Here is a 23,117-nt window from a genome sequence, read left to right as displayed (position 1 = left end):
CGAAAACGCCACCACACTGTGAGTGTAATTGTATCAACGTTGGTGGCTTAAATCACACGTTACACCACTAGTTTTAGTTCGTATCTAACTTATATTAGTTTGCTGAAAGCTAGATTTTCGTAGGTATTAGTAACTTATAGTCAGAGTTCAGCAAGCTTTGCCAATGACATCTAAGTGATCCAAGGATAACAAATGACCTATTATTCATTGAGTTCGAATAGAAGGACAAGTCCTAGTCTTGTTTTAAGTTCTGCTTTATTGTATATGAGATGTATTCATTGACCTCTTTTGCGACATATTGACCCCTTTGTTGACACATTGACCCCTTCGTTAACACATTGACCTCTTTGTTGACACATTGACCCCCTTGTTGACACATTGACCTTTTTGTTGACACATTGACCCCTTTGACGACACAGTAACCTCTTTGGTGACACAGTAACCCCTTTGGTGATACATTGACCCCTTTGGTGACACAGTAACCCCTTTGGTGATACATTGACCCCTTTGGTGACACAGTAACCCATTTGTTGACACATTGACCCCTTTGACGACACAGTAACCCCTTTGGTGACACAGTAACCCCTTTGGTGATACATTGACCCCTTTGGTGACACAGTAACCCCTTTGGTGATACATTGGCCCCTTTGGTGACACATTGATCTCTTGATGCCATACAGTACATGCTTAACTTTCCCATTAGGTGACTTGAGCTAAAATTAATGTCGTTTATGGCAATAACACTACATGCAGAAGATGACATTTGAGCATTTGGTGACATTTTTGTCGGATCACTTCTCAGTGATCTTCATCAAATTCTACAAAAAAAAACCTAATCGATTAACCTTTTCGTCTAACACTATAAGCAATCACTCACGTGCACTGTTCAGATGGACATGTCTATTTTGGGCAATTTGTGTGACATTTCTCGATGCAGAATATGATTATAATGGTTATGGTTGATTGATAGCCATACATTTCAAGACTATTATACCATGCACGAACCAGGTTCAACAAAAAATATGGAATATATACTCTGGTCGCGCTACGTCACGACAACGCGCGTCTATTTCCCGATAGTGCGTGTCTACGTCATTGGTTTTGTTGTGTTCGAAATATGAGTCAAAACGCTCAAAATTGCCATTAATTTCTCGCATTTTTTTCATATCACTGGTGATGGTATAATTATATTATTCTTCAATATTTTCTTCATTCAGCCAGAAAATGCTCGCGACCTATGAGTTTTCTCTATTCGTCTATCGTAGTGACAAGGACCCCTTAGGTCACTCGTAATTTCCTTGGATGAATGAAGAAAAATATTGGGGGATAATGTCTAAATGTCAGCGATGAGTGATACAAAACGTGCTGAAGGGCAGATTTTGGGTTGACAATGGCAGTATTTAGAGCATAGTATATTATGTTTTAATTACCATTGTTGCCAAGGGTGGGTGTTTTGATCGATGGATTGCATGTATGGTATGTTTGATTGAATGAAGAGTGATTTCTTTGAAATTAATTTTTAAATATGATGAGGAATTACTTTCACATAGGAGATCTGAACATTGCTGTCCAGGAATTTCCAACATATATATGTTGGTAACTATAAAAATGAATCAACCACTGCTCTGAGCTATTCATTTGAACAGTATAGAACAAGGTTGTCAACAAGGTGAGTGTATAATTATGTTTAAACTATTCTTTTTTTGTGCATATTAGTGTTACAATTAAAATCACGAAACTTGAAACAAAACGTCGTCTGGTTAGACAAAAATCTTGCCAGCAGTACTGCATTTTATTGTCCGGCTCAACAAAATTCTTACTAATATTGCTGTGTTTTATGGTCTGGCACAACAAAATTTTTCTATCATCAGTTTGCTACATTTTATCGTCTGGTTCAACAAAAATCTTGCCAACAGTGCTACATTTTATCGTCTGATTCAACAAAAATCTTGCCAACAGTGCTACATTTTATCGTCTGATTCAACAAAAATCTTGCCAACAGTGCTACATTTTATCGTCTGGTTCAACAAAAATCTTGCCAACAGTGCTACATTTTATCGTCTGATTCAACAAAAATCTTGCCAACAGTGCTACATTTTATCGTCTGGTTCAACAAAAATCTTGCCAACAGTGCTACATTTTATCGTCTGATTCAACAAAAATCTTGCCAACAGTGCTACATTTTATCGTCTGGTTCAACAAAAATCTTGCCAACAGTGCTACATTTTATCGTCTGGTTCAACAAAAATCTTGCCAACAGTGCTACATTTTATCGTCTGGTTCAACAAAAATCTTGCCAACAGTGCTACATTTTATCGTCTGGTTCAACAAAAATCTTGCCAACAGTGCTACATTTTATCGTCTGGCTCAACAAAAATCTTACTAACATTGCTATGTTTTATCGTCTGACTCAACAAAAGTCTCACTAAATTTGCTATTATCTTGCTCGATCCGCAAATATCTCTGTTGGTAAGATTTTTATTGGGCCTGACGATAAGATGTAGCACTGTTGGTAATTTTTTTCTTTCAAGACAGACGATAAAATGTAGCCATTTTTAATAGCAAGAGTTTTGTCAAGTCAAACGATGTTTTGTTTCAGGTTTCGTGAGTACAATTGTATAAATGTTATCGTGAGCGACCAAATACATCCATAGATTGGCCACAGTTAACGTTCTTCCTCGTATAACTGGTCTGAAAATCTTCTACACATTAACTTTGGTCCACACTCATGATTCTGCATTGCAATAGCATTTGGGGGTGATTGCCATTCCAGTGACTCGTTTCCGTGTTCTTCCGTCTACAAGCATTTTACCTTTAGCTGTAACACGTCCCCTAGGTAACCAGGTATAAGTTTGTTTTCACGATATATCTGTTTTTGAGTTTTTTCTGTGATTATGAAATGACAGAATTTAATATCTTTGTCACGATTTTTGTGCCTCTAGAGGAGTACTTTGAACTTTGAACTTACGATAAAACCTACTAAAACAATATAATTTACATACTCTCCCGGATCCCATGTTAAAATAAAGTCATGACGTACTGTTATACTCGTACCGTAACTGACTTGAATAATCTCATAATCTCAAATAACACTGTTAGCTCCCCATCCATCAGAAAATCCATAAAATGTCGAAACAGATTAACAGCTTTTTGTAAAATCTTCATTTCCGGGCAGGACGACGTCGACGTTAGAACATACATGTATGTATATAAGGCCTAAAATAATTGTTTGGTTCCGGTTACCCGACCCCACCTAGCTTTTCACTGCCGACCCTGAACATGTTTTACGTATTCGAGAAAAAAAGTCTCGTGAGAAATAGTGGATGCGGAAACCCACATCATGTTAAAAAGACAATATAAAACTGTTCTTCCAATCTGTAATGGCTGTACATCTGATAGGAAGAAATAAATAACACAGAGACCATTTGGAAAACAATGGAAAACCTGAACTAAACACTCCCACATAAAAAAATAAAGCAAAAAATCTACCTACCCCAACTATTCTAAAATTGAGAGTAATCGGAACCACACAACTTTTTTTTTATTAGGCCTAGAGATACATCACATCTCCAGATTGACAATTTTGTGTACAAAACACCATTCAGACCCACCCCCACCCCCACCCCCACCCCCACCCACAACCAAGTCAATATCCAATTCTCCTTGGTCTCTATATAATGTTCACCGCTATTCAAACGAATCATTATATTTCACATCATGGATAAGTTTTGCAGAGCAAAAAAACTAAGACAAATTTAATGTATGGGGCACGTGACTTTCTCGTCAATCGAATTGAGTGTGAGTCTGTATGCTATAGTATACGAGAGACAATGGGTTTGTGGTCTTTGTGAAAAAAAACCAAATCTAACCGTGTTGTATCTTAAAACTTTGTGGCCAATCTAACTGAATTTGATATCGCATCTAATCAAAACTGTATTTTTTTGTAAAACTTCTGAGATTGAGCTATTGAATTTGTTATTAAGGTTTTTTGGTCGTAAACGTAACTTGAGGATGACCTTCATTTATGAAATTCGTAATTCATACTTTTTTTTAATTTTCCTCCCCATTCACTCACTCCCACACAGCTAGTACAACTAATAACATACTTTTAATATTATATCAATTTTCGCAGATAATATTGTTGCCGTGACAAGTTTTATAAGGTTGAATTACCATTGCACAGCTACAATATGGCTACCGTATGGGTTAAAACTCTTATCCTGGTTTCTATGGCAGCAATGCTGGGAGCGGCTACGGTATGTGTCGTGTCATTCTTTATGAGAGTACTTTGCTAAGTAAGATTGATGTTAAACGTGTTACAATAGAGAATTCACAACAGTTGAAATTTTGACTTGACACACGTTTGAAGTTTGGACAACAGTTCTGAGATGCTGAGCGTGAAGAAGGTTTGAGAAAAGACGATGTTAGTTGTATAACTGGGACATATCTAATTGTTGGTATTTCAACAACTTTCAGTGAATATATTGTGGTTGTCTGATCGAAAAATGGTACTTCAGTTACTCCAGTACAGTTTTAATATGGAGACATTCAAAACTATGTCCAAGATTTAAGCTTGCCATTACACTACCTTCAGATAAGATCGACTATTAAATAACAGATACATTGTCTTTTTTTATAAGTAATTGACAAATGTTTAGTGAATATATCAGTTGCTTTGGTTTTTTGTTGAAATAAAAATCCAAGTTTCTGGTTTAGTGTAATATATCCTATACAGAACGAGGGTTTGAGCGTTGTTGCCAAATTGCTCGCACCCTATTTGCCTCCGTCGCGCTGTCTCTGCTTCTACCTACCTACATGTACCTACTTACCTACCTGTTTGTCACTCTCTAAGACTCAATATATATATATATATATATATATATATATATATATATATATATATATATATATATATATATATATATATATATATATATATATGATTTGCAAATGACAAAGTTGCCTTAGTTGTGTTAGTATTTTCTAACAATAATGTTACCACCACCACCACTATCACCATCACCACCACTATCACCATCACCACCATCACCACCATCATCATCTTCGTTGTCGTCGTCATCACCGTCATCATCGATCATCATCATCATCATCATCATCATCATCATCACCATCATCATCATCATCATCATCATCATTATCATCATCATCATCATCATCACACCACCACCACCACCACCACCATCATCATCATCATCGTCGTCATCGTCGTCAGCATCATCATCATCATCATCATCATCATCATCATCATCATCATCATCATCATCATCATCATCACACCACCACCACCACCACCATCATCATCATCATCGTCGTCATCGTCGTCATCATCATCATCATCATCACCACCACCACAACCACAACCACCATCACCACCACCACCATCATCATCATCATCATCATCATCATCATCATCATCATCATCATCATCATCATCATCATCACAATTGATGTTTACACTCTGTGACTTCCCTGTTGCTCTTTTTTTGTGTTTCAGATTGATGAACGAGCTAAAAAGCGTAAGTCAAAATATTTCTTATTAAATGTGTAATTCTATTGTCGATAGAAAAATGAACAAGTAGATAAGTTCATGTGAGAGGTGGTGAGAGGGTGGTTGGAATGGTAGTGGTATATGTATGTAAGTTGTGTGAGTAGGTGTATGCGGGTGGGTTGATGGGTGGGTAGGTGTTAATGCATCTAGGATGGATGAGTAGGTGTGTAACGGTAAGTTGTGAACGGTCACGTAGATGGGTGAGTAGGTACAAGTGAATGGATTGGAAGGAAATATGTATATATGGGACGGGTGGGTAGGTGTATCCTGGTGGGTTTGAGGGTGGGTAGAGAGTATATGTATATGTTATAGGTCGATAGGTGTATATAAACGGATGCAATTTTGGGTAAATACAAGTCCATGGGATGCACGGATCATTGAATGCTCATGCGCGTAAATAGCCTCAATTTCGAATTATGATATACCTACACCAAATATATCCACTTTCCAGTTTAATAGCACCATGTTTAATCTTGTAATACGTTTCATGATATCAAAATTAAACACACAAACCACAATAATACAAATAGCTTATAAAGTAGTGCCACTAAAGTGGACATATGGATGAGGATTGGGTATTTATTAGGATTTTTAATTTATAAAACAATTTTATCATTGCTTCCTACTTGAAAAATCAATGCGAAATAACATATGCCAAGTCTGTGTTTGTAACTCAATACATTGCAAAACAGTAATAAAACGAGTAAAATGTTTATTGTTGTACGTACAATAACAACATTTTTACACATTTCTTCTTTAGTTTGTTGCAGTGTATTGAGTTACAAATACAGACTTTGTCAATTTTGTTTCACATTAATTTGTTCAAGTAGGAAGCAATGATAAAATAGTTTCATAAATTGAAAAACCAAAATAAATACCTAATCCTCATCGATATGGCCACTTTAAAAGTTAAGATTAGATGGCACTTAAAACATTTAGCTTGGCCTTTTACAAACGTTTAAGAAAGGTCGAGGATATCATGAGGTTTAAAATGAATGACAATAACCACATTCCTCCTTAAAATCATGGTGAAAGTTACTGCTGCTGATCGAAGGGAAGGAACAGAATTTATGGAAGGAGGGGGCAGTGGATAAAGTAGGGAGCATGAAGAACATTATGCATGTATGAGGTGGGGGAGAATGAAAAATCTGATGGTTAGAAAGGTGTTGGGCTATAGTGAGTCTTTTTGCGCTTGATTTGTGACTATCAGAACCAAATTAGGAGTAGGAACAGTTGTTTACTGTGTACCTTAGTCTAGTTCCATGACGGACAGTATACACTTTTCCGTATACCGTCTAGTGAAGCCAGTGACTCAAGGCGTTAATTGTGGTTCGACCACATAGTGAACGAAGAGGGGACATCACATGTCAGTAGTAATCCATCACAAATTTACAGGCTGTCAAACGTTTTTGACTCTTCTCATGTTAATATGACTCTTATGATATGCAAATGTCCAACCACGACTCCACCTCCAGTCTCACGTGAGGACGCGACGACGCGACGTCATCATGTTTATATTAACGCTGTTGGGGGAGGGGAGCACAGAATTCTGTGCAGGTGTCATGTAGTCTAATGGGCTTGACTTGATGGTAAAAGTGTATACTGTCCGTCATGGAACTAGACTATGAAAGTTTGCAGAACTGTTCACGTCTTGTAAATACTCAACTGAAAATACTTAAATAGAACCCTGATTAAACTATTCCAGTATATTATTAATGTCAAGGTATGTCTTCTATATATGACATTACAATTGCCTCCTGCCATTGTTAGAATTACATTCTTTGTAAAGTATAAGAAATTAAGTCATTGGATCGTTTATATGCTGTATCTCAATACCAGGTTTGAGTTCAGTCAATTGCAAGTGATAGTTAAGTACGCTTCTGTAAGTAGAATACTACGAGTGACTTTAGCACACACACACACACACACACACACACACACACACATAACTTATTCGTAGTATTCCACTTATATATATATATATATATATATATATATATATATATATATATATATATATATATATATATATATATATATATATAGTTTTGGTAGTTCTGGAACTCTTTCTTGGTTGTAACTCGGAGTTTCATACATAGTGCGATCATCGCACTATGTGTGAAACTCCGTGTTGCAACCAATATATATATATATATATATATATATATATATATATATATATATATATATATATATATATATATATATATATATAATGAGGTCGAAAGTAAAGTTAACTGCGATATTGATGACTATATTCACGTGTTTTGTGTATACGTATATGCATGATTTGATATTTCATTTATGTGAAAGGTCTCCTATGTTATATATTATACATCAGACACAAAGTTTAGTGAGCGTCCCTAGTTTATTGGCTACATTTTCGTAGCATTGGACCCCGGAAAGCGTACGGTATGGTGAATCAGACAACTAAATTATCGACTGCTTATTCATAATATTTCCAACATTCGTTTTTATTCGCAGGAGAGCTAATTTGTCCTGAACCTGGTGTTGGTATATGTATAGTAGGTAACTGTCAGTCAGACACTGATTGTAGGAAGACCGAACTGTGTTGTCCCAATGGATGTGGTGGTCTGTTTTGTACCACAGGCTGTCCGATTGAGGCAGAAGTAGGCGATGGCGATGGCGATTGCGAATCCAATGCTGATTGCACGGGCAAAAAGATATGTTGCAGTAACGGCGTTGCTAAGCGATGTGTCAAGCCATAAAACTTCCCTTAAGGTAAGAATAATAAACTCATATGAAACCCACACAGTATTATATAATGCATGATCGCAATTGAGCTCTTATTTTTTTTAAATCATACATGGTGCCATTTTTATGATAATCGTGCCTGATTTTGATTTATTTACTTCAGGCACCATTAATATAAATTCTTTGTTTGCCGTCCGCGTGCGGGTAGGTTTGTGGGTAGATTTGCTCAAAATTTCCTTAGAAGGCCGTATACCATACTACTGTAAATGAAAAGACCGTTCAAATATCTTCAAATAACTACAAATATATCTAAATAGTTGTTTTAAAAGACAATCAAACTTTGGATTTTGATATTATATTTCACCAGTGTAGTAGTTCTAGGTACACTCAGAAAATGAATCAACACAAAAGTGGATTTTACATGACACGCTTTCATTATGTTTCTTTCTGTGTTTGTTTTTCCCCTGTCTACCATGGCCGTGGTAGGTTTTGGGGTAAATTCAAGGATATCAGACGATTTGGAAGTATTTAATTGATGGAACCTTATCTAAATTAAATATTGTCATTCTTCTCGTCACAAGTGTAATTACAGAGGTCCTATTTTAGAACCCTGGAAGGAAAGTGAATTAAAGTTCGTCAATAAAATTGGCATGAGTTAGGAACTAAGAAAGCATGGGAAATATGATTTGTTCACCGACCTGACTGAGATAAATTTAAATTTCTCAGTACATTTACTTACGCAGAGGTAGAGGGCGCTAAATGTTCATGATGGACACTGTCGAAATAATGTAATTTACACAATAGCAAATGGAGCTGATAGAGAATAATGTGATTATACTTTTTAATTATCCCAAACCTTGTTCAAGTTATTCCAATTCAACATACTTCTAAGTTCCAAGGCTATGCTTTAGAATTCGATCAATTCCTATCTGACTCATTACATTTATTGTTTCCATACCATCATTATCGGCTGTTTTGTATGAACACTGTCATCAGTACTTTCACCATCACCACCACCTCCTCATCATCATCACCACCGCCACCACCACCATCACCACCACCACCACCATCATCATCATCATCATCATCACCACCACCACCACCACCACCACCACCACCACAATAATAATCATCACCACCACCACCACCACCATCATCATCATCATCATCATCACCACCATCACATCATCATCATCACCACTACCACCACCATCACCATCATCATCATCATCATCATCATCATCATCATCATCATCACCATCACCATCACCATCACCATCATCATCATCATCATCATCACCATCATCATCACCATCACCACCACCCAATTCAACTCTTGCTCCCTCTTAGCTACATTCATTAATAAGACCAGAACTATTATTACCGCTCTACTCCGACCACCAAGCAAGATATCACCATCAGTACAGTACTGCCATCACATGTGGCCATTGTTACAGTATAAGAAGACTTTGGTTACAAATGTCGTCAGTTTTCCTTATTATAGTCTAATATTTAGAAACAAGAAAAGTTGCCTCTTTTAGTAAACACACTTTGAAGAGAATCAAATACAAAACATCTTTTCGTAATACATTTATTCCTTTCTATCTTAGTAGATTTCCATTCCATATCCATGACAACCCGGAGCTATCCGTAGAAGTATTGCAAGAGATCAAGAACTTTCCGAATGGTGAAATCTGATGCTACAGTCCTAGTTTTGAGTATTGGTTAACTCTCAGCTATATACAGGGTACTGCTATCAAAAAATTGTAATTTTAGGAAATATAAAATATAATAGATGAAATACTTAAAGTTATGTCTCCATGCTATATGTGTGCAGATATGAAAGATCTCGAGATCCCATAGATTGAATGTGTGTGAAGTGCGCCATCATTAGGTTGTATCGAGAGAAGTATGTCGTCCTGGGGGAATACAAATACAACAGAGGTGACTTAGGTTGATGTAAATCGTCGCCTGGCTCGACAACAGTAAACACTGCTATGTATTATTATCTGCTTTGACAAAACATTAATAACATTATAAAGTTTTGTCGCATAGCACGTCAAAAATTGAAGTACAATATTGTTACATTTTATATAAATCAATATACACTGTAACTGCAAACATATACTTTGTTGCAATGTGTAATTTGGCAACAATTTGCTGGGTAATTATTTAAACGCAAAGAAATGTACTGTGACATTGCAAGTTTGGTAAGATGTTAGCCACACCATGCACCAGACATATGTACGTGCGCGCTATCAGTGCCTGTATTTTGTACATGTCGTAAACGACCAACTCCAAAACACGTGAGTCTCACCACTCGACTCGTTACTGTCTAATGTTTGTCCTATCAAAGTCAACTTTTGATAAGTGAGAATTTGCAGTATCTATTTATATTAAATGCAAAATCAAAAGTTTCAAACATTGCTCTACATATATAGTAAAAACCATACTTTGCATAATTCTGCATAAAGACAGTATCTATAGATATTAAAATGTTGAACCAGGTCATGAATTCAATATATTATAGTCAGGATATTGAATCGATATTGTCCTATTCTTATGATCAAATCGTGAGATTGGAATAGATATAAATATGTCAAACTTCTGTAATTTGAGAGAGAGAGAGAGAGAGAGAGACAGACAGACAGACAGACAGACAGACAGATAGACAGACAGACAAACAGACAGACAACGAGACAGACAGGCAACGAGACAGACAACAGACAGACAGACAGACAGACAGACAGACAGACAGACAAAGACAGGCAGAGAAAGGGACAGTCCATGCATAGATATAAACAGTGGGGGACAGAGACAGAGACATACAGAGAAAGGGACAGGGACAGAGGTAAAGACAGACAGACAGATAGATACTAATAGACGGCAGCATATTGTTTGTAAAAGTGGGAATACTGGTCGGGGATATCAATACGCCGGTCCGTTGAGAATAAAATGGAAATGGGTTAATAATTCTCTTCGTGAGTAAACATTGGTTACTTCACAGTGCTAGGGAAATCCCCGAAATAGTACCGTTCTCTGCAGACGAATGCTATCCCTTTAGTATTTCACTCTGTATGGATGACATCATGAATACACGTGTATTGTTGTAGATTTTGACGTCATCCATTTTCTTGAACCCATAAAGATTAGAGTGAATAACACCTTAGCTATATCCCTGTGACGGAGAATGGTCCTTTATCGTGAGAGGTATTCAAAAGGAACTTTTAAATACGGTCACGAGGAGCCCTTTTAATTTACGACACAGAAAATGCTTCAAGGAAACGCATGAAATGTGAGAGCTAGCCATCCACACCCAGTATTGTCTGCTGGAACCGGATCTTGAGATTGGTCTAAAATGGAAAACAAAATTATTAGTATTATAGCTGTTTACTCGGGAAGTTTTAGATATTAGTCACCAGCATCAACAATAATTTCATAACATGATATTCTATGGAGCATTTGTCCTAAAAACCCAAGACCACTATATATACGTTATCTGAGCTGAAAGAAGAGCCGGGGGGGGGGGGGAGGCGAAAATATATTATGTAATGAACCCTGACCACATATTGGCTATTTTAGTGCACAATCTCTTTAATCCTTCTACTGTAAATTTCAATTCATTTTGAATTCACACAAAGCCCAGTTTTGGTTGCCTAGCACAAAGGAACAACTTCAAATAGTGGCTGTATTTCCGGCTTGACCTCTCCGTGGTGGCCTAGTTTCAAGACACTTAACAACTCGTACAACAGGTAGTATAAACTTATAAACCAACATATACTGCAAAACACTTCGAGTTCCTTTATACTGTACATGTGCGCACGAATCTTAGGCTATAGGGAATATAAAAAGGGTCTTTAAACGAACATGTATGAGTGCCATGATATACAAACTTGTGGATCTCAAAATGCGCAAAATAGTTATTGTAATCACAAGGCAGGTCGTAGAGGGCGTTGTTTAAATGAGTTAAAGGGGAACACTACCCCTAAGAAGTAATGTCATTTTTTTGGTAAATTATGGGATCCGGAGAGTCATTTCATGAGTTTACATTCCTTACAATACGCGAGTGCAGATTTTTTCTCATTCATTATTCAGCGTATGATCTTGCCATGGTCAGTCAATGTGTTATGGAAGTTTGCAGACATACATATGCCAATAGCAAAACATAAATATTCATGACTCCTAAGTTCTTATTACATTTAGATAAAACGACCACACATAATAGTAATGCTATAAGTTTCTTTTATTAATCAAATCAAAGATCAATATGCGGGAAAACATATAGTCAGTATGTCATTGACAATGAAATTAATTTGTTTGAAAATTAACTTTCTAAATAAAACAAAAAACAAAAATTAAGAAACTACTGTTAAAAGTACATGTTTCAAGAACAACAAAGTCATGTCCATTGAAAATATATCGGCATACATTATTGGAGGAATAAGAGGATAGAAATTACAAGGTATGTCTATTACTATATCTATAGCAACACATTCGTTCGAGTGTTATAGTACATTTAAGCTATCACTTAGACTAATTTAGAGGCAAATTTATCATAAAACAATCGATCTTTATTTTGTCCTTAATATCCTTTTAAAAAGAAAGTTCTCACAATTTTGACAACTATGTGTCAACAGTTCGGTAATTATATTTTTTAGTTATGGAATGTAAAACAAGTTCAATGTGAACATTACAATGACATCATAGAAAACATCTAGATGTTCCTTAATCGGTCACATGACCGAAATACCTAAAATATCAAGTACTTTACTTTCTTTCCTTCCTTCGATACGAAGTCTTAAAAGATTATGAATATGTTAAGAAATATCTGTTTTGCTGTCTGACTCTGATTCGCTATAACAGTTTTCTATAGAAGCGGGTCAAATTGAAACAGAATTTGGCTTCTGACTAGGCAAATTAACATTTTATTAACATTGCTACATTTTATCGCCTAGATGGACATTCGTTACATTTTAATTCCTTTAAAGGTACGAATCACCTAAATGCAGTACATACAAAGAAAATGTGTCTCCCAAAACGATGAAGTGTAACAGTGTTGATCCGTGTTTTGTAACGTTTTCGTCCAGCAAGGTGATAGAATGTTGCAATGTATTTAAGACCCCCTCTCCATGATCATAGTATATATAAAGTGGCTCTTTTATTCTACCCCTATTTTATGCCCCCCTCCCTTTCTAATAAATCTATGTAGCATAATTAAGGCGAGCGTCTGCTGAAACATCTTGGTCAATAAAACGAATAAATGGTATTTCCCCGTCAGAATTTTAGCAGATCAATAACTCAATAAATAAAAATACATTTGAAATATGTTGCATAGCAACAACAGTGAATTGCATAGCAACCTTGTAAATAGAGTAGATATACTAATGTTCATGTTTGCAATAAGAAATAAATATTAATTAAAATGACATTTTAAAAAATAATACAAAACTATTGATAAAAATATAAGAAATCTGGAACAATTTCTACTGTAAAGTCTCGTTACGTTTTGTTCAAAAGTCGTCAAATCAAGCCATCACGAAGAAAAAATGGTTGTGGTTTAGGGATGTTGATGGTGATATGGTTGTACATTCTTATCCTCTATGGCGTCGTCCTTGTCGTGATCTTAGACATGCGCAGGCGACGGGTACTTCTTCATATTCTAATTCATATTTGTGTAACCCATCCATACATCCTTTCTTCTTGAATACAGGAATCCTGTGTTTAATTGGTTGACAGGTGTGCATATGATGGTAGCTTCCGTTCTCTTTGATGCAATATTCACACGAACAGGTGACATACTCCAGAGTTCTTGGGATTCGGTTGTTGTCGGTCTGGAAGGAGTAGGAGAACGGACACGTGCTGAGTTCCTCAGGTGCGGCATGGCGTGAATCTCTGATTGCTAGATTAGAAGGTGATAACACGTCAGTTCTCTGACCATTAAGAACCTGAGTGTCGTCAAAGGGTAGAATTCCGAAAGTGTTGCTATAGGGATACATCGCTAGCCTGTTGGTCGCAGAGATGCTCTGAATGTATCGATCTTCACACGTTGCATCAGTGATGTCATTCTTTACCGGATTGGTATTGGCCAGGGCGATGAAAACACTGATACATACAAACACCTATAAAATGATAACAAAACGTTGTTTGTTAAACAAATCATCGCATCTAAAGACTTCCCACTTTCACTGCATTTATCTCAGTATTTTGTGCCTTGTTAATAAGCGCCTTTGATCACGTGTTTGACTGTGAAAAATGTCGCTATATACGAGTAATTATCAATATGTTAATATAATTACTGCCATCATTCCGTATCAGAATCGTGTTAACGTAAGGTTAAAGTCCCTCTGTTGATTTAGGTACACGTATTATCCCTCCGTACACTGGTACGTACATTCTCGCATACCAAAGTTTCTGGTGACTCACTTTCAACATAGATCTTGGAGGTGAGGGACGTCCCCTCCAAGATATATGCTTTCACAAAGAAAAGGGACCTTCTGTTACAATACTAAGCTAAGGTCTAATTGACTAAAATAGCAGTTGTCCCCCGAGGAAATTCTTTTTGATTTCATTTTCAACACAAATTGTGTATTTCTATAAATTTTGGTATATTTATGCTATTTTTTTAAAATCATGCTTTCTGAGAAAAGATGTTTCCCCAGGCAGCTAGGGGTTCACTGTAGTTTTTATTTGACATACATATGGACAGAGCTCTCTCACGAAAAACAAAATAAAATCACACATGCTGTACTAATTTAAATGAGTTCAATTGGAAAAAAATGAGACCGCCCATTGCTCAACAAATCTAGCAATAACCACTGCACTTCAGGGTTAAATAGGTCCACGAGGACTAAAACCAACACTAGTGACCCTTTTACAAACAAAGTGCACATTACACCCGAGATAGTAAAGTCGTTACGGAGAGATACATTGTAATTTCATGCACTAGTGGTGCTTTTCATTTCCACCCTCAGATTTGAGACATTGCATTGTCACCTCATCACGTGTTAGCATCAGCTCGACCGGGCCCTGACCGCGGTAATACAGAGTGACTACTACTATAAGTGTATTGAAGCTCAGACCACTCACTCTGTAGTGGTCTGAGGTGTATGTCACATGTTGGTCACGTGTGACAAACGAGGCGTTCACACACAGTCACTGTGCGGAAGTTTACTTTCACTTCACGTTCATTCATTCTAATCGGTGATTTAACATGAATATACTTGAATCGCCATATAGATAATGCACTCGTGAAGCATTCAAACTCTGTGAAGCGTTTTTGTTCTCTCTCGTTCTCCCTCTTTTGATAACAATCCGCAGATTAACTGATTAGAACTGAGTAGATTAATAGTATATGTAAAGTCCCTTCCCCTAAATTACTAAAGTGCTCTAAGCTCCCTTGAATTAATGTACGTCTTTCCCATTATTGCACTGAGGATCTTAATTTAGCTGAATGTGTTTGTGTCCACACTGTAACGTCTACATAAGCGCCAAGCATAGATAAACTGACCACCAAGGCCGAATTTTGTTTTTCCAACTGAATTGTCACTCTTCTTCTGTCCCCTTACATATTGCAACCTTATAGATATGTTGAATGAAATAAACAGTTACTGTATCTTCTGGTGAATTGCAGCTATCAAATGCGACAATGAAATTATTTTAACAGACGGTTCTATATTTGTGCCAACGAAAAGCAGCCGACAACACTCCTGACCCCCCCCCCCCCCCCCTGGGATGCAGGGGTTAAAATATTGACTAAGTGTACACTGCTCGACTCAGGTGCATTGTATTGAACTTCGATTTGCTGCTGGTAACTTTTCGTTTTGAAGAACGAGAAGAAACCAAGTTCAAAGATGCATACGTTAATAATGAGCCTGTTAGGTTTACTTGCATAACCTACTCTCTGAAATAAAATATGATTAAAAAAAAGGTCGAAAAAAACTGATTGATATACTTACGAGGTAGGCTTCCATTTCTTCGTAAGTGTGAGACAAACTTGTCGAATAATACGGACGTTACGTTAACTGAGGCTGAGTGTTGCTCGACTGCTTTTCGGACCAAGTGAAGTGTTATGTCTCTTCAGGTAGTTTTTGCCTCTTTATATAGCTTTGCGGCACACAAGTTATGCACTTACATTTTCTTTTTTTACTTAATTTGAAAAATTTGGGAAAAGAAGAAGATTTTTTTTAAACTAATGAGTCACCCATCGCCCTGGGGAGAAAGAAAGACAGTACAACCTGTTATGGTTGAGTGACCCTTACACTGTGACATCCCCCTGATATTAGTATGCAGATTTCCGCAGATGAAAACATACCAGGAAGGAAAGTCCCAAATGCAAGGGTGATTTGCACTGTTACATCATTTCACATGTAAAGAATAAGGCAATGAAGGGTGTGGGTCGATTTCTTTGTGTATAGGTCAAAAGGTAAGGATACTACTTTTTCTTTCAACAAGCAAAGTTTTTAAAAGTATCACTTCAATTAGCTCCAGCCAATCACTGGTGTATATTCCTAACCTTTGACCTGGCCTGATCTTACGTAAGATAAAACTTGACATCACTGACATTCTAATCTTTTCATCGCTTCCACTTTCCAGCTATTCATCACTACTATATTCCTCTTCTTTCTTTTTTTTGTCCCCTTTACTGTCTGTCTGTCTGTCTGTCTGTCTGTCTGTCTGTCTGTCTGTCTGTCTGTCTGTACGTACGTCTGTCTGTACGTACGTCTGTCTGTCGCTCTGTCAGTCAGGCGTCAGTCTCAGACAGTACGTCAGTCAAGTAGTCAGACAGTAGTCAGACAGACAGACAGACAGACAGACAGACAGACAGACAGAGTCAGTCAGTCAATCTGTCTGACTAGTTACGTGTCTATCTGTTTGTTTGTCTGTCTGTCTTACCACACATGGCGTTGACGGACTTACAAATTGTATGATCTCCATGGTAACACAATATCCCGCGTTAACTATTTATCCAAATCAGAGTGATGCTTACAATGTCAATTTTTATATTCATGGAGAGATTGAGAGTTTCTTTTTTAAAAACACCACAGCAGCCGCTTGACAAAAGGAAAAATAATATCAATAAGCTAAGTGGTCTTGTAATACCAAATACTAACAATCGTGTAATCAAACTTTGAAGTTATCAGTAAACCTTAATTTGCATGAAAACTGTTTTAGTGTATGAAAGGAGAGTGTAATATGGCAAGAATGGTACGGTTTAGTAATAATAACGTTACAACGATATCACATTTGTCAGAATAACACAGACTGACATATCGTATAAAATCATAATATAATCTCGAAATCATAATTTAATCTCATAATCAATATAATATCATAATCATAATATGATAACTGACTATCCCCTTCAAAGCCGTATCATAATCCACGAATGATATATCCAAGGCGCAGCCAACGAAGCTGTTCGTGCAAAAAGCTGTTCGTATACGATTTTTTAATGGGAGCGCAATGTTTGTTTCGGTGTATTGGTCATCAGGTGGGAGGGGAACACAGCCAGCATTTCAGCGGGCAAATCTTTTATTTCATCTGAGTGGGTAATAGGGGAGAAAGGATCGGTATCATTAATGTACGTGGATAGTATGTGAGCGTTAACGTTATTGAAGTTAGAAGTCTTAGAGTGGAACTTGCAATATAACATCGTTGTGATTATTTGGTGTTTTGTGGCATTAGATTAATTTTGTGCCGACTGTAAATATCTTTTGGGAAGAGAATATGAAGTTGAGTGGTGGGGAAGGGCAATGGGGCGTCTGCTGATATATGGAGAGAGGGGAAAGGGAAACGGACACATATTTCTAGGCTGTGTATTCAGCGGATAGGAAGGGTATGTATAATAGATAAATCAGGACATGTAATGTTGTATTGCCCTGAACGACCTTGGATAGAAAATAGAGCTATTAGTTCGTTTATAAAGACACGAACGTTCGAACACTCTCCCCTTTCGTCACGGAAGCGGAACTGCCAAGCCCTCTTTTGTCCAAAGAACTTTCACAATCAATGAACAAATCATATATGGGGCGCCCACGATGTATACCGGACCTAGTTTTCACAAACATCAGACCACCAAATACGTCTGAGCACAAACTTACGCTCCATTTGTGAATAATAAAAGTGAATTTTCTCGATTATTATACAGGTACGCTTCGGAATTAATTTGTTAGCCTGTGCTCTTGCTATGGTCAAGAAAACGCATAAAAATATTCTTAAATAGAAGTGAAAATGACAATTGAAATGAAATTTGGTACACATCTTCCTTAAATATATTAAAAGGAAGAACTGAATGGGTTTTGGTAAACATCAATTGTTAACGATGATTTGCATAATTAACCGTTTCTTTGGAATAAACATCCTTTAATATCATATAATTCGACAATAACAAAGGTCACCCATCCTATAAAGTTTGTGAATGTAGCTTTAGATTCATTTGCATAATTGACGCTTTTTTGGTAATTAGGCAATATCATCAAAATGCATGATTCAAATCTCGCTGAATTTGGTGTATATATAGATGATGATGATGATGATGATGATGATGATGACGACGACGACAAAGTCAATGTGCCTTATAAACGTTTGTGATTGGTGTAGCTTTTGACTAATTTACATAATTTACATAACTAATTATTTTTTTAACTAGACAATAAGTCAAGATTTGATGCTTTAGATATCATATAATTTTGGTGTATAGATTGATGACAAAAAGGCGCATGTTGTCTACAAAGCTTGTTGGTGTAGCTTTTGATTTGAATGAGTTGGAACAAATCAAAAGTGTGTTGTCCTTACAGTGGGCATTCGGTTTACATCCGGTTAATGGTCTCTGTCCTTTCAAAACGGGAGTCATTTAGCTGAAATCCGGTAGAACCCTGTGATGCACCTCAAATTTATTTTGCTATTTCCTGGACCTCGAACAAGCTTTTAAATGATAATGCTTGGATGGATTTTGACAAGTTCATTTTCAGGGAAATTGGCCCCATAGGCACATGATACCATTCAATCATCTTTTCAGTTATGATGTATCTTTAACATATTTACAGTAATCTTGGCTATAATAAGATAATTTCCACATTTTACTCTAATTAACTACACTACTGTAAATAACTCATTACGCTTCAACTTTAACAAGGCCCTTTTATTATGAAAAAAATATCACCGTAAAGCTACAATGGAAATAATTCGAGTTGCAACCAAAGACATTGCCTATGCTACAACAAATTAAAGGAATTGACACACCTGTCTTAAGACCCAAGAAAAATTGTTTGGTTCCGGTTACCCGACCCTACCTAGTTTTTCACGCCGATCCTAAACTTTTGTTTTACGTATTCGAGAAAAAAATAATAAAATCGCGAAAATTGTGAAGTCTCAAGAAATAGTGGATGCGGAAACTGACATCAACTTAAAAAGACAATAATTATAAAACTGTTTTTCCAATCTGTAAATGGCTGTACATCTGATGAGAAGAAACCAATAACACAGAGACCATATGGAAAACAACGGCAAACATAACTACCTGAACTAGACACTCACATATGAAATTTTTTTTTAAAAATTCCACCTACCCCCACCTAATATTCTAAAATTGAGCGTAATCAGAATCACACATTTTTTTTGTTACTAATACAAAAATATACACAGTTGATAAGATCTCCTTTCAAAGCATTTCTACAGTTAGGTATGAAATCTCATTATTTTGTGATCATTACCTCGGTGAAATTATACTTAGTTTAACTTTATTTTGGATTCGAGTCACAGTAAGATGTTATGATAAGAGTTCCTTATTAACCATTCTTGTATCCTAAAGAACTGTGTTTTGCTGCAGTAGCTGCAACTCATGAACATATTTTCTGAAAATGTTTTGTGAGATACAATAACTTACTTTAATATCGTGTACCCTGAAAAGTAATGAATCATGTATGGGGGAATACATGTTTTGTAGCTGTACATGTATACATTATATACATGTATACATTATTGTCTAATTGATTGTTGGGTCCGCACCCAAAAATCAGCGCCCTCAATGGCGATCACGGTTTAAACCCGTTACTACTATACTAGGTTACCAATCAGATATTTATTCTTGAAGTACAAACAATCAAGTTGTCTATAATGTCAGAATTTTTTCATTAAGACTTCTGGATTTAATTGTCCTTAGAACTGATTAAACTTTAAAATCATTCAATTTTCTGAAGAAACAATTTAAGATCTTGATCTTGACCTTCACTGCTAATCATATATTTGACAGATTTATAGGATAATGACATATTTGTACATATTTTCAAAGTTGGTTGAATTTTTTGTACTTATTTCCATCTCAATGAACTATTTATACGTATTTTCCAGGTCAGTGGTCAGTGTCTGATATCTAAAGCTCTGGTTCTCCACGCCAGTGGGTAAATACCTTTCCGAGCGACTGCCCAATGCATGCCGGCAAGAATTTGTCTCGATCTAGCACAGTGACACATGATGTAGCAACGTGGACTTTTACAGTTCTACCATTATTTCTCTTACTGGAATTATGATTTTCACATTGACCAATGTGATTTGTTTAAAATTATGACGTCACATATCTCGGAATTTTACATTAGTTAGTGGGAAAGGGTAAATTTGACTCGTTTTTCAAAAACATTTCTAATTTGTCATGTTGACGTCAACAGAACATGTTACTGTAATCGTGACTTCACATCCCAGCAGAATGTGGAATATTTTGATGGAGTTCACCTGAGTTAAAATAGTTTTGTGTCTAAAACACACCTGTCTTCATTCATTTTATTCATTCACTTTTACCGTAGCCATTTGCTTAATGTTTCTTCGTACTTTCAAGAGATGACTCGAGTTCTTCTCAGTGATATTCAAACAAATTGGTCCCAAATTCTCACTTAAAAGTCCAAAATAGTCGACCAAAACAGATAGTGTAGCCGTCCCATTTCTATTTATAGATGTTTTTAAGTCAATCGTTCTATTGAGGTCCTTATTATGACACTTTACCCATTTCAAATTCCTATTCCGATTCTATTAAAATGTATTGCCGTTGTTATTGATACCATGGTACACACTCACAAAGCGATTTCACTACTAAAACGTAAACTGCGCATGCTCGCTTGATCCTAGAGACATTACAACTGTAATGCGCAAGATATTTTTTTCCGCTCTCACATATTATGAAGTAGTCTGGCGTGCTTTGTAAAATATACTAATGTTATCTATTGGAACATATTTACTACTGAAAAATAATCCATTTAAGTAAGCATGCACACGTATTTTAGCTGGAGGGCAAAACCATTGAGGAACTTTGAGACTTCAACAATCAAATTTACTCACCCATCAAATCTAAGAAAAATCTTTACATACCGCGTAACCAATGTATAGTCCACGATTTTACTACAAGGGTGAAAAAAGGAGCTTACCAGAAATCGTATTTTGAATAATTTGAAGTTCTGTACCTACGAATGTGCGTGACTGGGTTTACAGTCGGTGAAGCAAAGTCAGTCAACGTTCTAATAACGCAACAGTTCCGTATATTAGTAATTTGTGGTTTAAATTTGTGTTGAATTTAGAGTAAAATTTCAACTCTGTTTAATTAATATTCGATAGGTTAAAATGTCACTGTTGTCAGGAGACGAGGAAGATACATTCTTGATAAAGTAAATATTAAGTGGATAAAACGCACATGACGGTACTCTGATAAGATTATGATGATTCATGTGATGCACACCAGATATTACCCAATGTCACGAGTTTGTTTTGGAGAAAAAGTCCAGTGAAGTTTACTTCTGCGCTCGTGAATATAACGTACTGATTACAACTTATTAAACGTTGAAATCTTTGTATAACCTATTTGCTTGTCAAGACAGAGAATAGGACATTAGACATCATCACAAGAGGTTTCCCATAATCCCTTGCAGGAAATCCCTAAAATGGCTGAACACATTTCAAGTGTAGTAGAGCTTCCATACAATTTTTAAAAGTTTTCAAAAGTTACCGAAGTGTTACATTATCACTCAAAATCATATGTAAGTTAGTACATAGCAATTATAGATACAAGTGTACAAAACTTAAGGCAGATATAAGTCTGAATAGATTTTTCCTTTAACAGTTTGGCAAATTTAAATAGGGAACTTGCAATCCAGACTGAGCATGCTCAGACGCAAAGGACTGTGGGATTATCTGCGGTTATCGTAATACCTAGTCTGGAGCTACCGATAAAATAAACATCGGAGTCCCACAATGGTCGGGGTGACTATGAATTGATTATTTGTGGTTACAAACAATGTAACATTATTGTTTACAGTGCTAATTGATTAGTATTTATTATCACATTTCCCATGATGCAACATTCAACATGGTGGATTTGCAAGTTCCCTATGACGTCATGACAAACTCGGTGAATTTGTAGGGCAATGTAACCCATCACTGTCAGCCATACACACATGACTGTGACCTGTAACTCCTTTCTACCAACTTGAAGTGTATTTAGCACAAATAGTGAAATCGGATAAATTTGACAAATTGTAATGAAAAGTATCAATTCCAATTCAATTCACAAATGATGAATATTAAATTTAAATAATTTTTCAGAATTGAAATATATTAGGCCTAAAACAAAAAAAAATCGTTTGGTTCCGGCTACCCGACCCACCTAGTTTTTCACGCCGATCCTAAACTTTTTTTACGTATGTATTCGAGAAAAAAATAATAAAATTGTGAAGTCTCGCAAGAAATAGTGGATGCAGAAACTGACATTAACTTAGAAAGACAACATAAAACTGTAAATCTTTAATGGCTGAACATCTGATGAGAAGAAACCAATAACACAGAGACCATATGG

At 36.3% G+C, this 23,117-nt stretch overlaps 2 protein-coding genes across 3 annotated transcripts; one reads left to right on the top strand and one right to left on the bottom strand.

Annotated features, from left to right (window-relative positions):
* Window positions 1-1,607: 1,607 nt before the first annotated feature.
* On the top strand, window positions 1,608-10,079 carry LOC144445184 (waprin-Phi2-like). 2 transcript variants are annotated; one of them, XM_078134727.1, is made up of 5 exons: window positions 1,608-1,669; window positions 4,133-4,256; window positions 5,516-5,537; window positions 8,054-8,311; window positions 9,898-10,079. In XM_078134727.1, exons 2-4 carry the CDS (start codon window positions 4,191-4,193, stop codon window positions 8,296-8,298), a joined length of 333 nt encoding a protein of 110 aa, XP_077990853.1. In that variant the 5' UTR covers window positions 1,608-1,669; window positions 4,133-4,190; the 3' UTR covers window positions 8,299-8,311; window positions 9,898-10,079. The 2 variants fall into 2 exon arrangements, with proteins under 2 accessions (XP_077990853.1, XP_077990854.1); XM_078134728.1 differs by having other exon boundaries at window positions 9,895-10,079.
* Window positions 10,080-13,875: 3,796 nt separating this feature from the next.
* On the bottom strand, window positions 13,876-14,280 carry LOC144445241 (interleukin-25-like). The gene has a single exon (XM_078134784.1). The coding sequence runs from the start codon at window positions 14,278-14,280 to the stop codon at window positions 13,876-13,878; it is 405 nt and encodes a 134-aa protein (XP_077990910.1).
* Window positions 14,281-23,117: the final 8,837 nt, after the last annotated feature.

Source organism: Glandiceps talaboti, chromosome 14 (genome assembly GCF_964340395.1).
Source record: "Glandiceps talaboti chromosome 14, keGlaTala1.1, whole genome shotgun sequence".
NCBI lineage: Eukaryota > Metazoa > Hemichordata > Enteropneusta > Spengelidae > Glandiceps > Glandiceps talaboti.
This window is presented reverse-complemented; position numbering and strand designations above follow the sequence as displayed.

Excerpts from the sequence above, each read along its gene's own strand:
- LOC144445184 (XM_078134727.1), top strand. The coding sequence starts at position 4,191 with ATGGCTACCGTATGGGTTAAAACTCTTATCCTGGTTTCTATGGCAGCA. Across the intron at positions 4,257-5,515 it reads CAATGCTGGGAGCGGCTACG|ATTGATGAACGAGCTAAAAA; the intron begins GTATGTGTCGTG and ends TTTGTGTTTCAG. Across the intron at positions 5,538-8,053 it reads TGATGAACGAGCTAAAAAGC|GAGAGCTAATTTGTCCTGAA; the intron begins GTAAGTCAAAAT and ends TTTTATTCGCAG.
- LOC144445241 (XM_078134784.1), bottom strand. The coding sequence starts at position 14,280 with ATGTATCCCTATAGCAACACTTTCGGAATTCTACCCTTTGACGACACT.